This window comes from Helianthus annuus, chromosome 2 (genome assembly GCF_002127325.2).
Source record: "Helianthus annuus cultivar XRQ/B chromosome 2, HanXRQr2.0-SUNRISE, whole genome shotgun sequence".
In the NCBI taxonomy this organism is placed as follows: Eukaryota; Viridiplantae; Streptophyta; class Magnoliopsida; order Asterales; family Asteraceae; genus Helianthus; species Helianthus annuus.
The window spans coordinates 97,189,684-97,204,993 of NC_035434.2; the positions used below are offsets into that span (position 1 = coordinate 97,189,684).

At 34.7% G+C, this 15,310-nt stretch overlaps 1 protein-coding gene across 1 annotated transcript; it reads right to left on the reverse strand.

Moving 5' to 3' along the window:
* Positions 1 to 3,426: 3,426 nt before the first annotated feature.
* On the reverse strand, positions 3,427 to 13,101 carry LOC110889354 (serine/threonine-protein kinase STY46). Its single transcript, XM_022136873.1, has 15 exons — positions 12,920 to 13,101; positions 12,278 to 12,392; positions 11,882 to 12,051; positions 11,223 to 11,295; positions 10,825 to 10,935; positions 10,667 to 10,717; positions 10,084 to 10,211; positions 9,881 to 9,988; positions 9,597 to 9,670; positions 9,049 to 9,224; positions 7,824 to 7,919; positions 7,525 to 7,605; positions 7,377 to 7,427; positions 7,130 to 7,270; positions 3,427 to 3,456 (listed from the first exon to the last, which is right to left on the reverse strand). Exons 1-15 carry the CDS (start codon positions 13,099 to 13,101, stop codon positions 3,427 to 3,429), a joined length of 1,587 nt encoding a protein of 528 aa, XP_021992565.1.
* Between the last annotated feature and the right edge of the window lie 2,209 nt (positions 13,102 to 15,310).

The following is a 15,310-nucleotide window of genomic DNA, read 5'->3' on the forward strand; positions in this document are numbered from 1 at the left end:
AAAACTCATTTTTGGTCATGTCTAAAGTGGTTAAAAAGATATTTGTCGGTTGAATGTCGGTAACCCGCTTGATGGAACTTTAAAGTTTGCTAAAACGTGAATATCGTTGGTTAAAAGCTCAAAACGCGTGTAAATGTCGTAGTACTTGAATATGTTGATTAATATGGCCTGATCTACGATGTGGTGGCTCTCATCATCGTTTAACCCGACTTTGTTCGGATCGCGTATCTTGACATACACTTGTTTCTTGTGTACAAGGGTTAAAAGGTGAAACTCCACCACACGGGAAACATGAACTTGTGTAAAAATGTTTTAACATGAAAAATAGTATTTAAAACAAGCCGATCTACGTATGTACAAGTGGTATATTCGTAGGACCGGGTGTCGAGAAAATCATGTTTTAATAAAAATGGATAAAGTGTTAACAAATACGATTTCTATAAACTACAAGTATAGAAACACTTGTAGAATAAAAGATCCGACAAAATAACAATGTTTACAAAAATTGTCGGGAAGTTGTAAGAAGTAAGTTGTTCTAAAAACGAGGTTTTTGCAAGACTGAGTTATGCTATATATAGATCCACTAAAAATAACGAGATCTACACCGTAGTTTTTGTAAAAACTACAAGTTCATGAAACAACGCGGTTTTACATTCTAGTCTTCTATTTGATGTGTTGAAAATTGATTTGGTTGATTTGATAAATTGTTGAGATGATTTGTAAAAGAAAATGATACGCTTGAAAGCGTGGCCACCTCCAGTTACAGGGGAAACTCTGGCGAAATTTTCTAAAAATCTAACACTTAGAATTATTTAACAAGTGTTAGACTACTTTGACATGTTTTCAAAAATATATTTTCGCCACAACTTTATTTATAAATAATCGGAGGTGGGATTTTCACAAAACTAAAAGTGATAAATATTTATTCGGTAAATATATTTTGTCACTTCACTGTTTATGATTATTTTGTGAAAATGTATAAATATTATTTTTAGAGTAAAAATAATATTTACTAACCTTGTCAAGCCCGAAATAATACAAACGCCTTCACGGCAAACATATAAGTTACAACGGTAATTTCTATTACCACCTAATCACCAAAACGTAACTTACGCTTTATTCGGAAGTGTTCATAAGCACGTATATTGTCAATATATTATTTTGGGAAAATATTATGAGAAAAAGGAAATATATTATTTTTGAGAAAAATAAATATATTTTGGAATAAGAAATAAAATATATTAAGTGGGACTTAATAAAATGATATAAATACACATGTATTTAAATCCCCCATCCTTGGGAAGGAGAATGCGTATCAAATATATACACGGAACGGTTGCCTAACTGTTTCCAATGATGTAAACTATGAAGCTAAAGCACGGCCATCCGTCTAATAGAATTAGCACATGTAGGTCGTTGCACAGCACTTGGATATTGGATTGCTTGATTTTGTGACGCGCTCACTGTGAGTTCATGTCCCCCTTTTCTCTTAACTGTTTTCAGTTTTATAAACTGCGGGGGTGAAATACATGTTACAATGATTATGGATATGTTATACATGGTATGATTAGCATAAGGAGGGTTATTACTTAGATCATGTGAGTGGGTAGGCAGAAACTTGAGGCCATTAATCCTCGTTGAGGACCGAGGGACAGGAGCGGTAGATCTATCTGGGTGTAGCGAGCCCAGCCTCAGGTCCAGCATAACGGACCTCGGGGTGACTTAGTGCCCGACGCATAAATCCGCTAGGTTTGAGTCATCCCTACTTGCACTTCACACATATCAGTGGACTTGCAACCCATTGGTGATCTCTTTTATTTCCTTATTTGCTACATACCAGGGTTTTTGATAAAGATAAAGGTTTATTTACTCATTTTTCGCATGAACTCGCTCAACATTATTGTTGATTTTTCAACTTACATGTATTTCAGGGAATTAAGGATCTGGCACGGTTTAGCAGGATTTCCCGCTGCATTTAGATTCAGAGTCATCCGGGTTCAAGGCTTATGGCTCTTTCCTGGACAAGCCATAGCCCCTGAACCATGTTTATTTATGTTGCATTATGGTAGTAGTTGTACTGTTTAAGACAAGTAATGGTTGTTGGGTGTTTACCCATTTAGACAATGTTTGACAATTTTATTTTCAATGGATGACTTTGCATGATTTTAAATTCATATAGCTTGTTATGGTTAAGCTATGGTATTAAGAAGTCACACCAAATTAACCACGCTTCCGCAAAGCCAGGGTGTGACATATCCGACATCAAACACAAATCAAAATTTTTCCAAATTGCGGGGTTACGCTTGGTTTCTAAAATCAAAACAACTCCTTCTTCCGATGCCATATTGTTCTTCCGGGTTTGAATGTGTTTTACAGAGAAAGAAGAGTGATGGATTGGATGATGCAAATTGAAATGTTTGAGGAAAAAAATCGATTTTTATATTTGAAAACCGGTTCTAACGGTACAAATTAAAAAAAAAAACAGCTTTTTCTGTTAAGAACCGGTTCTTAACAGTAGTCGTCAGCAACTTTTCTGAAATACGCAGTGGAACCGGTTCCAAATAGTACCCGTAACCGGTTCTACATAGTACCCGGACCCGGTTCTATTGTACCCGAAACCGGTTCCACCGGTTATAAAAAAAATGATGTGTACCCGAGTTATACCCGGACCCGGTTCCACTGACAACCCGGTTCCATTCACTTGTATCCATACCCGGTTCCGGGTTGGAACCGGTTCCGGGTTTTAAAAATACCCGATAATGCCCACCTCTATTAGGAACAATGAGTAAGAATGTAATGAACTTATGGCGTGTTTAGTATCTTTAGATGATATTTTGGATATATTTCAATAAAAAAACTTGTAGGGCACAATTTTAAATATGTTTGTAATTTGTAATGACGTTTGACCTGTTTTTGATGATTTATAAATTTTAGTTTGATGTTCTTTTGTCTTAAATGATCCGACCTGACCTGCTATAAATCGATATTTTTATACAGGTAGGGGCCTAAAATATTTGAAAATATTCCGCACCCCCAGGAAAAATTCTTGGGTCCGCCACTGCTCTAGTAATCTCCTTATATACATCAAAGGGAAAACCTAATTTGTTAACAAGAGTAATATAATATAGATGATTATAATAGCTACATAATTAAATATAATATACCAATATATTTAATCTTACCAAATCTATAAAGGTCCATTTGTTACATAGAAACACAATATCAATAACATATGTATCCCATCCACTTTTAGACAACGTTATATCTATTTATTCACCCTGCTTCCTCATCACATATGTACACCCCTATTTTTCTCACTTCATATGGGCAATGTGCGCTACCACGTAAAACAACATAGAGCAACATGCCTAAAACAAGGGAGGTTAATGGATGCTCGTGGATGTAAATTTGATATGTACAACATGCCTAGTTGCCATTCGGTGTATCGCCCGAGTCCTGTCAATCAAAAACCGCAATCATAAATGATGTTTCCATATGATATGAAAAAAAAAATCATAAACTACTTTATTATTTTTGTACAGTTAACAACTATAGCATATGGATTAAACTTGTTATTTTGATGAGTAGTTTGTAGTTTTTGAAATTGTATCTCCAGGTTATATTGATTTTTGTGGATTAAATTGTAAAACTGATTCAACCGAATTGTAATTTGGTTTTGAACTGTTTGAATACATATTTATGTAATAAAAACTGTGGTGTGAATATTTGATACGTCACATTCCTATCATGAAATGTGTGATTTTAGCTAAATACTCACACCACCATAATGCAAACGTTCATCTTTGGAAAAGATTTTAACATGTAGGGGCGTTAATCTTGAGGTTGGTGGATTTCGGGTTGGCAGGTTAAACTATTTAACCTAAACACGACTTATATTATTATTTGTGTCGAAAACAACTCTAACCGGCACGCTTAAATTTAGGGATGAACGTTTTTTATCGAGTACCGGTATTCGTTTCAAACCGATACCGATCGTCCACCATCAGTATTGGTATTCTTTTTTTCATTTTTTCGGCTTTGGTATTTCCAATAACACAAGTACTGATCGGTACGCCGACAAAACATTGTATGGTATTCGGTTTGTACCTTTACTCATTTATACCGATCTCATCCCTACTTAAATCGTGTAAACCAAAGATGATATCAAAACGTGTCAAACAGGTTGGGGGGTTGTAAACATGTTAACCAAATTGAGTTGTAAAAAAAATGGATTAAATGGTTAGTGGGTCAACTTGTCTAATTGAACATGCCAAACAATTAAACAGGTCAGCTCAAACACGACCTTATGACAACCTAAAACCCGATTATTTTTGTGTTGTGTTTCGAGTGGTGTGAGAAATTGCTATCACTGGAGATATATATATATATATATATATATTTGGCCAAATGTTGTATTCATGGTCCTACTTTTGGTTAGTGGGTCAACTTGGCTAAATACAGGTGGTGCTATCATCGAGAACTTTAACTACTATGCCAGAAAAGTTGTCTACTTGCCTCTCATTTCCCAACCATTGCTGGTCCTATTTTCCTAATAAAGAAGAAAGTGTCCAAAAAATGTAGAGGCCTTTGTAACAGTTCATTAGATATAAAATGCAATAACAAAATTAATTATTTTCTCAAAAGCTATTGTATGTAACTACTAAGATTCCCCGCGCGATGTGGCAGTGTACGCATGAAACATATCATAATGTTTACAATAGTATCGACCTAATTAAATAAAAAGTTAAAACCACAAGTTGTGAGTTACAATATGTTGCGGACAATATCACATTGGTATCAGATTGGTAAATGAATCGAAAAATATCGATACCGACTTGTATGAAAAAAACCATAAACACAATAGCGGTACCAAAGTTGTTCAGATGGTATCAACTCGTTTGGGTATAAAAAACGTGTATCACAAAATTAAAAAAAAAAACTTATTTATAATGGTTTAATCACACAAATGTTGTCTCATGTATAACCCAAAGGTACTCAGTATCGGTTGGGTAAAAGATGATCGAAAAATATCAGAAACGACTTGTATAAGAAAACCATAAACACGAATAATGGTACTGATGTTCGATGTTCAGGTGGTATACGCTCGTTTCGGTAAAATATTATGTGTATTTTAAAATTTAAAAACTTATTTATAATGGTTTAGTTACACAAAAGTTGCCTCATGTAACCCAAAGATACTTGGTATAGTTGTGCTTTGTTAGTATATATAATATAATATAATTGTAAAGGAATAATGCATTATTTTTGTACTTTTAACAAGCATTCACATGATATTATACGAAAGTTTGACCTAAGAAAAGCCAAATGGCCCTTTTACTGAAAGAGAAAAAAAATTTTTTTTTGCACAAAACGTACCCATGTCGAGTCCCTAGTGTGTCTGTGTGGAGTGTGTTTTTCACACAGATTTTCACGTGACTGGCATTTTCGCCCTAAGAGTACATGTTCTTTTTTGGATTTTGAAAAGTTAATGTTTAATTTAGGCTAGTTGACTAGTAATATATTTCTTTTGGAAAACTTTCCCTTAAATGTGAATCAAGTATTGTTCATTTTAGTAGTTGTATATAGGGCTGTAAACGAACCGAACGTTCAGCAAACAGTTTGTGAACTGTTCGGTGGGAAGTTCGTTTATGTTCGTTCGTTTAATAAACGAACGAACATGAACAAGAAATTCCGTTCGATTAGTTAAATGAATGAACATGAACAAAGGTCTCGTTCGTTCAATTGTGTTCGTGAACGTTCGGTAAGGTGTTCGTGAACATTCTTTCATTTGCGTTCGTTTATGTTCGTATGTTCGTGTTTTAGTTAAAGATTTTTATACTTTCATATATTTTATCTATATTTTTTATACTATTAAACTTTTATTTATATCATTACCCTAACAATTCAACTAGGAAACTATCTTTCACACTGTTTATGCACCATTTCCCTTTCTTTTCTCATTATTTACATCGACGAATATGATCTACCTCCGTTCCACAATAAGGGATTCAAGCTCTAGTGCTACTCTCTGGGCCATCCACCTTTATCCTTCATCGCGTTGCCAAATTTATTTGTGTTCGCTTGCGTTTGTGAACCGTTCGTGAACACGCTCATTTCCTTAATGAACTAACACGAACATAAAATCTCGTTCGGTAAGTGTTCATGAACCGTTCGTGAACACATTTATTTCCTTAATGTGTTCGTGTTCGTTCGGTTCGTTTACAGCCCTAGTTGTACATATACAGAGGTTAAGGGAAAAATCATAACATTTTCGCAAGCAAAAGGGGAATATCAAGAGATTTTCATTTTCTCCTTATAGAAGAATATCATTAGGCCTGTATATGAACCAAGCGTTCAGTGAACCATTCATGAACGTCCAGAAGAAAGTTTGCTTATGTTTGTTTATACAGTAAATGAACGGACACAAACAACATTTTTTGTTTATTTAGTTATACAAATGAGCATGAACACATGTCTTGTTCTTTCATTTATGTACATGAACATTCCTTTATGTTCTTCAGTTTACGTTTGTTTAAGTTCGATACTCTGTAATTTCATTTAACTTTTCAGGTCCATTCAGAATTTAGTATAGTTATATGAAATTAAATTATTATCCATTACCATTTAGTTTATTTTTTTTAAATTTATTTTGACACAAGAGATTCATGTTCAAGTTTACTTTTAATTGGTGTTCACTTAGTTATGTTATGGTTGTTAATCTATGTTCATTTTTGTTTGTCCGTTTAGGTTCGTGAACCGTTCGTTTATATTATTAACGAACAAAGCTGAACACGTTCATTTCCTATACAAACGAACACAAACAAGAAAAACCCATGTTTGATCGTTTGCTAAGTTATTAACGAATGAACATGACCAGCCTCGTTTTGTTCGGTTCATTTACATGCCTAACGCGTGATTTTATCTGTCATTAATTATGTCAATCTCTTATTGGTTTGACACTTAAGATCACTCCACTTACATTACGACTACAACGAATATTTCTGTGGGTCAAATGACCATTTAGATGATTATTATGGTCAACGTGGCCATACGGGCAACTTTCTAATATTATTTTCTTCACTGTAGGAATAAGTTAATTACAAAGAGTTCCAGCAGTTTTTAGTTTTACCTGGATTTCCTGGAGGAGCCCTTCAAGTTCCATTTTGATTGCAGAAAACGGAAGGCGGTTATCAGGATCAGCATCCCAGCCTTTCTGCATCAACTCCACCAGTTTTGGGTGCGTATTCACGGGAACATCTGGCCGGAGGCCCTGCAATATTCATCAGCACGTCCGTGTCATATAATTAATCATTAACCTCTTAAACTAATATACACTACATGCTGCTTTTATTACGAAATACGTGGAGAGTCTTGACCTTTCTTACTCCCAAGGCTGCTTGCAATGGTGTCATGTTTTCATAAGGAACCTACAACCTCAAATATTTGTAAAATTTCTATGTATAAGAATAATAACTCTTAGTTTATCAAAACCATGATTAAACAAATATTAAAGTTGTGTGTTACCTTGGCTGTCACGAGCTCCCACAAAACAATCGCAAAACTGAAGACGTCCGCCTTTTGATCATATAGTTGATGATTTATAACCTACAAACCGAGATAATGTACAAGGACAACAATGAAATAAATCTAAAAAGTACAAAGGCAACAATGAAATAAATCTGAAAAGTACAAGGACAACAATGAAATAAACCGAGAATTTCTTAAATTTACAAACCAAACAAGATTTTTATGTCAACCATCACAGATTTGATTCCTTTGAAAGATTCCAACTCCTTCAAATTCAAAGAGCAAGAACGACAAACCTCAGGAGCCATCCATCTGTACGTTCCAGTCTCGGCAGTCATAACTCCCCCTTGAGTCAGAAATCGAGCCACCCCAAAATCTGCCACCTTCACAACCTAAGAAATATATAAAAATAATAATTAACAAGCTGAAAGGAGCTAAATACAACACCTTTACAGTGATGAAATGAATAACTAAGATTAATATATAAGCATTTAAGCTATTATCTAGGTTGTCGTTACCCAACATTAGTGATGTTTGCCTTATTGAAGGCCACCTGCTTGGTGTAAGCTGCATTTTACCTGGCCCCACTCCCTATTGGTGGGACCCATGAGTTTCCCTAACGGGCTCTCGCAGTACCAAAAAGAAATAGAGGTTTTTGAGTTTGATCCTTTTTTGGTGTGAACAAAGATGATTTGTCCAAATTAAAAGTAGCCAGAGTTTAGCTACTTTTACGTGCATTTCAATTTTTGGATACACAAATACTGTATGACTTTAGGAATTTTCTCTAGGATGATGTTCACTTTCCTCCAAAATGACTTCATTGGATGATGAAGTAGATCAGTTGACCAAGTCAAATGCCGAAGGTACCTGTTCAAGGCTGGCAGCAACGTCAACTGACAGGGACAAAAAGGTGATTGAGACAGGAGAGTCGTATAACAGCAGGCAGGCAAGATGGTCAAAAGAGGTGCTTTGTCTATATGGGGTCCAGAACGTCTCTTGCACAAAAAGGGAACGCAAGCCCAAGGCTATAAAGCGCACACCCAGACGGAGCAAAATAGCACCCACAGGATCTCCACAAATACCGAACCAAGGAAGGGATGTATAAGTGGGCGTAAGATACAACACTCAATCTCATAATCTATCACCAATACTCTCTCGTTTACAACTTGATATTAAATTACCGAAGCCCATACTTATTCTCACACCGGATGCTGACCGCAGGAGGCTCCTTCCTGCAGTGAGACTAACGGTGTTCTCTTCTTAGTAGGTTCGGCGTGTATCGGAAAACCGCGCACAACCCATCCTCCATATCCGTAATTCTTCAAACCCCATTTACGCAGGAGCAACATTGAACATGGCAACTTAAGCAACCATGTGCTTCATATCTAGCAGATGTTCGTACATCATATTATATCAACGCCTAATGATATACGAAAATAACTACATATGCTAAATGTACACATGTGCAGTTGACAATATACTAGTTTCCAAGAGCTGAAATATAAGTCTGGGAATACTTACATTTTGGCTGTCCATAAGCAAATTTGCAGTCTTCAGATCCCTATGTATTATGTTATTTTTGTGCAAATATTCCATTCCTTTGCAGACATCTATAGCAAACTTTACCAACTGGGGAAGCATTAATGTGTTATGGTTCTTATGAAGATACTCATAAAGACTCCCTCCAGACATGTATTCTGCAAGCACCATCAGAAATTATTTTGAATCCTAAAAGAACATGAATACTGGCTGTATCAAGCATTAGCAAGAATGACAAACATATGCACACACTTGTATAGGGGCATGCTTGTTTGAGAACCAATAATACGTTGAACCCCGAGAATAACATAATGCACTTGTACATAGTGCAAAAAAGATAAGTAGAAGTAGTGAGAGAGAAACAGACGTGGTTACATAACCGTCTTCTGTATCACATTCAAAGCATTAAAATGCATTATAAGGTTCTCAACATATTATTGGTTTTGAAAAGAACGTCCCTCTCTCCCTCTATATATACACACACACACACTTATAAAATGGAAGCAAACGAGAGTTCAAGAAGCTTTTACCTGTTATTATGCACAAAGGAGGTTGCTTTGTGCATGCACCGATAAAACGAACAATATTGCTATGATGAACCTCTCTGCAAAGACACACACACATAAGGCTTCTTATGAAAAAGAAACAAGTTATGACAAGTGCTATATCTATGGTCAAAATGTTTAATATTATGTGTTATGTGTAAATCATTTATAGCTATAAAACATGCAAAGCATAATTGTGTTGTGAAGATTATTTAAACTATAACCATTAAAGTCTTAATATGTAACCTCAGCTATGATGAAAACAATACCGGAGCATGGCTACTTCATGAGAGAATTCATCCTCCAATGTTTGATTTAAATGTTCAGATCTAAGAATCTTGACAGCAACATCCTGACCCAGGTACTCTCCACGAAATCTATCCAAAAGCATATTAATAGTATGTTATATCAAGATACTAACAAAAATACTGTAATGACATGCAGCAGTAACTGGAAAACATTATTCACTTACAAATCTCCACAGGATCCAGATGCAATTCTTTCACCAATGTTCAGTAATCTTCTATCTATCTCGGCATCTACAAAATCAGCTTCTTTCTCTACAGCTGATTTGGAATGTGAAGAACCAGACCATGAACCCTGCAAGAACATAACAAATTAACAATCCTTTTTTACCCTCAAAAAACATAACAATTTCTTGCTGTTGAGAATTTAGGTGACTTCAACTACAACATAAAACTAACGAACGTATTCTAAACTACAACAGAAGGAGCAAAGGTCATTCAAGTTTCCCCGCACTCATGCAGGTTCATTCCTAATAGTTAAAGAACTAATTCATCATTATAGTCCAAATGATAGATTCCAAATAGTATTCTAGTTTTTGAGATGCACATTTATGTCCTGATTACTGATTAGAAAGTGAGGATAGTTGGCACCAAGCACTAACTACTGTTTACTTAAATCATGTGTGTCAAGCTTAATGTACAACTTTTTGCCACTGACTAATAAGATCATTTTTTTAAACTTATCCCAATAAGCACATACAGTAGTTATCATAATATAGTTAGAGCATGAGCATATGGTGAATAAAGTACCTCGCTTCTAGCAATCGCTTTCTCCATTGCTTCATGTAAAGCCTCTGTTTCCTGACCATAACATTACAAAACCAGACACTTTAGAGCTCAGTACAGACCGCTGTCATAAAAAGCTATAAAAAGTACTGGACAATCTAAAAACACGTCATAATGAGGACCTGAAAGGGCCATCCATCCACCACAAATACGTCCAAAGAATAGCCATCGGTTGTTGAAAACACATGTGCTTCACGGATGTTGAGATCTATGTCAGAAAGCAAAGCTGAAAGCTACAAGAGAGAAAAAAGATAAGTTATGATCGTGTTTTAAGATCTATGTCAAAAATAAAATCACCAACTTTGAATTGAGCAGGATACCATTATTTCATCACTAACTCCAACTTCAAAAACTGAAATGAATCAAATTCTAGACAGATAAACCGTGGAAAATTAACAGTGACGTGAAAGGTTCAAGACATTTTGATCAATAGAAGGGCACACAAAATGCTGAATTGCAAAGCTGTCATGCAGCGACAAAATCTGATAGAGTAAAACATGTATTATTTCACCCAGATTACCTGACTGAGGAGCTTAGGCTTGTCAAGAGCAGAAAATATCACTTCATGAATTGGCATAACTGGAATATCCACTCTGCAGATATTCATGACATGGCAATTTATTCCCCTCATATAAAGATAAATCTGTAAATTTAATATAAAAAGAACAAACACAAACAACAAATTCACACTGGTGTGCAAGTTATGTTCAAAACAGGAGCCTATAACTTGTATCTAAATGTCATGCAAGAATGGGTCACCAACACCATATAATTTATACACATACACACACACATATACGTGTATGTGTGTGTATGGTCGGTTCAAAGGAGAACCACTAAATATTTAGGAACCACAGGTGATACACTGTATACTACACTACAATATGTTAATGCTTCTACAGATAGTGTATTCAACAGTGAAGAATACAATATAACTCCTAATGATTCAACAAACAATGTATTCACCCCTGAATAAATAAAATGGCTATAAATGCTGTTGGTTGTCATTTGAACCCACCCCGATATACATATACAAAGATTCCAAAGAACCTACTAAACCAGGGTCATTTATTTTTGTAATTTTCCAAGATTCTTTAAGAACTAAGATGGCTTTTCAACAAAACACCATAATGGTGAACAGTAAAAGAATGCATACACCAAAACTCTCTTACACAGTACCTTCTAGAAGATTCTCCTTCAAGATTCTCTCCATCCTTATCATCACAACTTTTTCTGACCTCCAAATTTAGGTCCTCAAGTTTAAAGCAAGGTTCAAAACCCCCCTCTGTTATTTCTTGTTGGTCACCATCATCGACATCTCCTCTAGTCCAAAAGTGCTGCAAGGCACAATTTTAGGGGCAAGCTTAGAAACGGTATTAGGATAAAATAAACTTGTTAAAGCCACACTTAAACAGTATTCAGGCTACAAAATGGATTAAGAAAGAGATAGATTTCAGACTGAATACTATATATGTTAAGTTGTTTGTTTTAATTTTTGGAAAGACTAATGAGGAACATAACATTCATAGCTTAATTGATGATGTGTAGTGTGAAACTTTAACTAAAAATCATTACCTCCAAAAGGCGAACATGGAAAACTAATCGATTCTCAGGATTTCTTGCGAGCACAAGAAGCTTCTGATGCAGAAGCACGTCTTCAACCCTATCCATGTTGACATCCAGTGCATAACTGATGCATTAAAAGTGTTAGAAACAACACATTTGCTTTGACTGGGCGATAACTACTTTTAGTAATTTAGTACATATAAATCTCAAATTAATATAAATCATAAATCAAAAACATAACCTAAACTGGACACATTATCCACCCAATTTTGGTGAAAAAAAAAAAAAACTCAAAGTAAGCTTACTGTTTAGAACAAGATTAAATCGGTACGAGTTTACAAACATATTACCACACCTTGCACATCATTAATTAATTCTCCCCAAAATAGATTAAAAACTCCAGTCCAAACATGAAAAACAATGCATTTGAGTACAAAGACATCACACACAATCTCCATTAGCTCAATAAAAACAAATTATTACCTAATTTGATTCCAATCATACAAACACAAAGCGTTAGCAACACATTCTCCAATACAAAATCAATTTCAACCAAAATTATGCACCTTGAAGTCTAAAACACATCCGTTAAGTAACAAACATATGAACAAATCGATACAAATCCGTAAAAAACTTATATTAATAATATACCTAGCAGGAAACCGACTAAAGTGAGCTTCCAACTCATCACGAAACTCAGGATGATTAGTAGCATCTTCGTTGCCAATCTCCACCAACCGATTATACACATCATTCACTACTTCATTACCGCTAAAACTTCCGAAACTCCGCGGCGGTGAACGACTCTCACCGACTCCTTCAATCAGATCCATAAACTCACTATGTTCCGTACGTATATCTATCTATATTATGTATTAACAGTGTATCTATGTGTATATATATTTGTTTGAATGTATAACCGTTTACTACATCATATACGAAGTTACGAACAATCTACAAGCAATATGAAGCTAAGCGATGAGAAATGTTACGGTAACAGCATCGCCAGCGGTGAGATCGGAGGTTCACCGGAGAACTTGGACGGTTAGTTGACGGAATCTACGAAGGATTTGGGAAATTGGACAACTGCTTTGAAAACTTTTTGGAAAATGGCAGCTTTTTTGAGAGCGAGAGAGAGAGGGGGGGCCTGCTGAATGTTGTCGTCAGTGTGTGTTTGTGTGTGAGAGAGAAAGAGTGTAGAGAGGGGAAGTTGACGTGAAAGTGAAATGACGAAAAAGGGCACGGTACTGGATTTTATTTACTGGGAATATAAGCACGGCTTCGTTTATAAGGTCGAAGGATTCGGGTTTTGAATATCTAGATTTTTAAAAATATCTAAATTTGTGGTGTATTAAAATTTTATTACTGGAGGATTTTTCGTGTGATTGATAAAGCACTTCAACAATTGTTTATAAAATTTTTGAAAACTAAATTATAGATAAATCTCCTACTAAATATCATTAACTTTATTTTGTTCTATTTAATTATAGATAATTATTATTGGTTTTTTTTTACATATTTCCTCTTCTTAAGATGCCTTATTACATATTTACCTCATCTTTAAAATCAATAACATATTTCCCCTTTTGATAAGAAATTACCCATTTACCCTTTTTGTGTTTTACATTAAAAAGTCGGCGAGGATTTGTTCTACATAGCCACATCGTTCCTGCGAGTAAACCTCCGGCAACGACTTGTTCTACCTGCGAACCAACCCTAAGGTGACGGAGACGACAACGCAACGAACATGGCGAACCAGCCATAACCAAAGTTTGTTCGTCTAAGGCATGGAGCGCTAATCAATTCGTTTTACACATTTTGCTCCGGTTAGGATTCTTGTGATTCTGGGTGTGCATTATTGAAGATCTAGGATAATTTTCTGCTATTGATTGCATCTGTTTGAGTGTGTTACGTCGTAAAAATCCTAGCAGGTGATCCTTCGGTGATGTGTGCACGAGGTGGTTATGTGCTGGTTGGTGAAATTTAAATTTGTTGATTAATAAACAGTATCTTAATTTCATGGAGCTAGAGAAAGTTATTGTTTTGTGTCAGTGATTGCAAAATTGTTATCTCAAGGCTTCATCGTCCATTGTCACTGATGTCATTAGATTAGCTCTTGAACCAAAACAAATATAATAATCAGGGATGGGTTTTGAAAAAGTTCATTAGGGGTAAAATAGGAATTTCATAGAGTAATTTTAATAAAAAGGATAAATATATAATATATATGACTTAGTAAGGGGAAATATGTAATATATATGAATTAGGAAGGGGAAATATGTAATTGATTTTAAGGGTTGGGTAAATATGTAATAAGGCATCTTAGGAAGGGGAAATATGTAAAAAACCCATTATTGTTTAGTTTAAATTTAATGTATACCTTTCATTTATAATATTACTAGGTTTGAACCCCATGTATTATACAGGCTGCATAAATGTAATTTTATATAATAAATAATAAAAAAGATATATCTTTATAAAACTCGTGTATTGCACGTGTTGAATAAAATATAATGTCATATGTTAACACGTACAGTCATCAAGATTTATCTTTTAAAAATGAACTGTGATGAGTAATTTACTTATTATAAAATTTTAGTTTGTTTTTTATTTATTATTAGGTAAAAAAAACATATGTATTACATGGGGTTGAATCCCGTTTTTTATACATTCAAATTATGGGATACAATGACTTTATTTAGTTTTATGCACCTTCATGCTTATTAGTTTATTTTATTCATAAAACACCCGTCTCAAATTTGTATTCAAAAGAGTTTACGGTACAAAAGTTGGAGATTGATCCTTTCGCTTTTATACATTTCATTATTTTTTATGAATTATACCGTAAAATCTATCCTAGATGTTAATGCAATGTGTGATAAATAATAGGTTTAAACCAATTATAACAGTACGCCTAACATTACAAAGATAAAACTAAGTTGTCTAGAATTAACATTTGAATGAATTGTAAAAACATGTATAATTTGATAAAAGCATATGCCCCGAACCTAAAATAATTATCTATTCTATTGAAAAAAAAAA

Coding starts and splice junctions, on each gene's coding strand:
- LOC110889354 (XM_022136873.1), bottom strand. CDS start 13,101: ATGGATCTGATTGAAGGAGTCGGTGAGAGTCGTTCACCGCCGCGGAGT. Junction 9,225..9,596: donor TCCTTTGTGCATAATAACAG/GTAAAAGCTTCT, acceptor TGGTGCTTGCAG/AATACATGTCTGGAGGGAGT. Junction 7,271..7,376: donor CAGCCTTGGGAGTAAGAAAG/GTCAAGACTCTC, acceptor TGAATATTGCAG/GGCCTCCGGCCAGATGTTCC.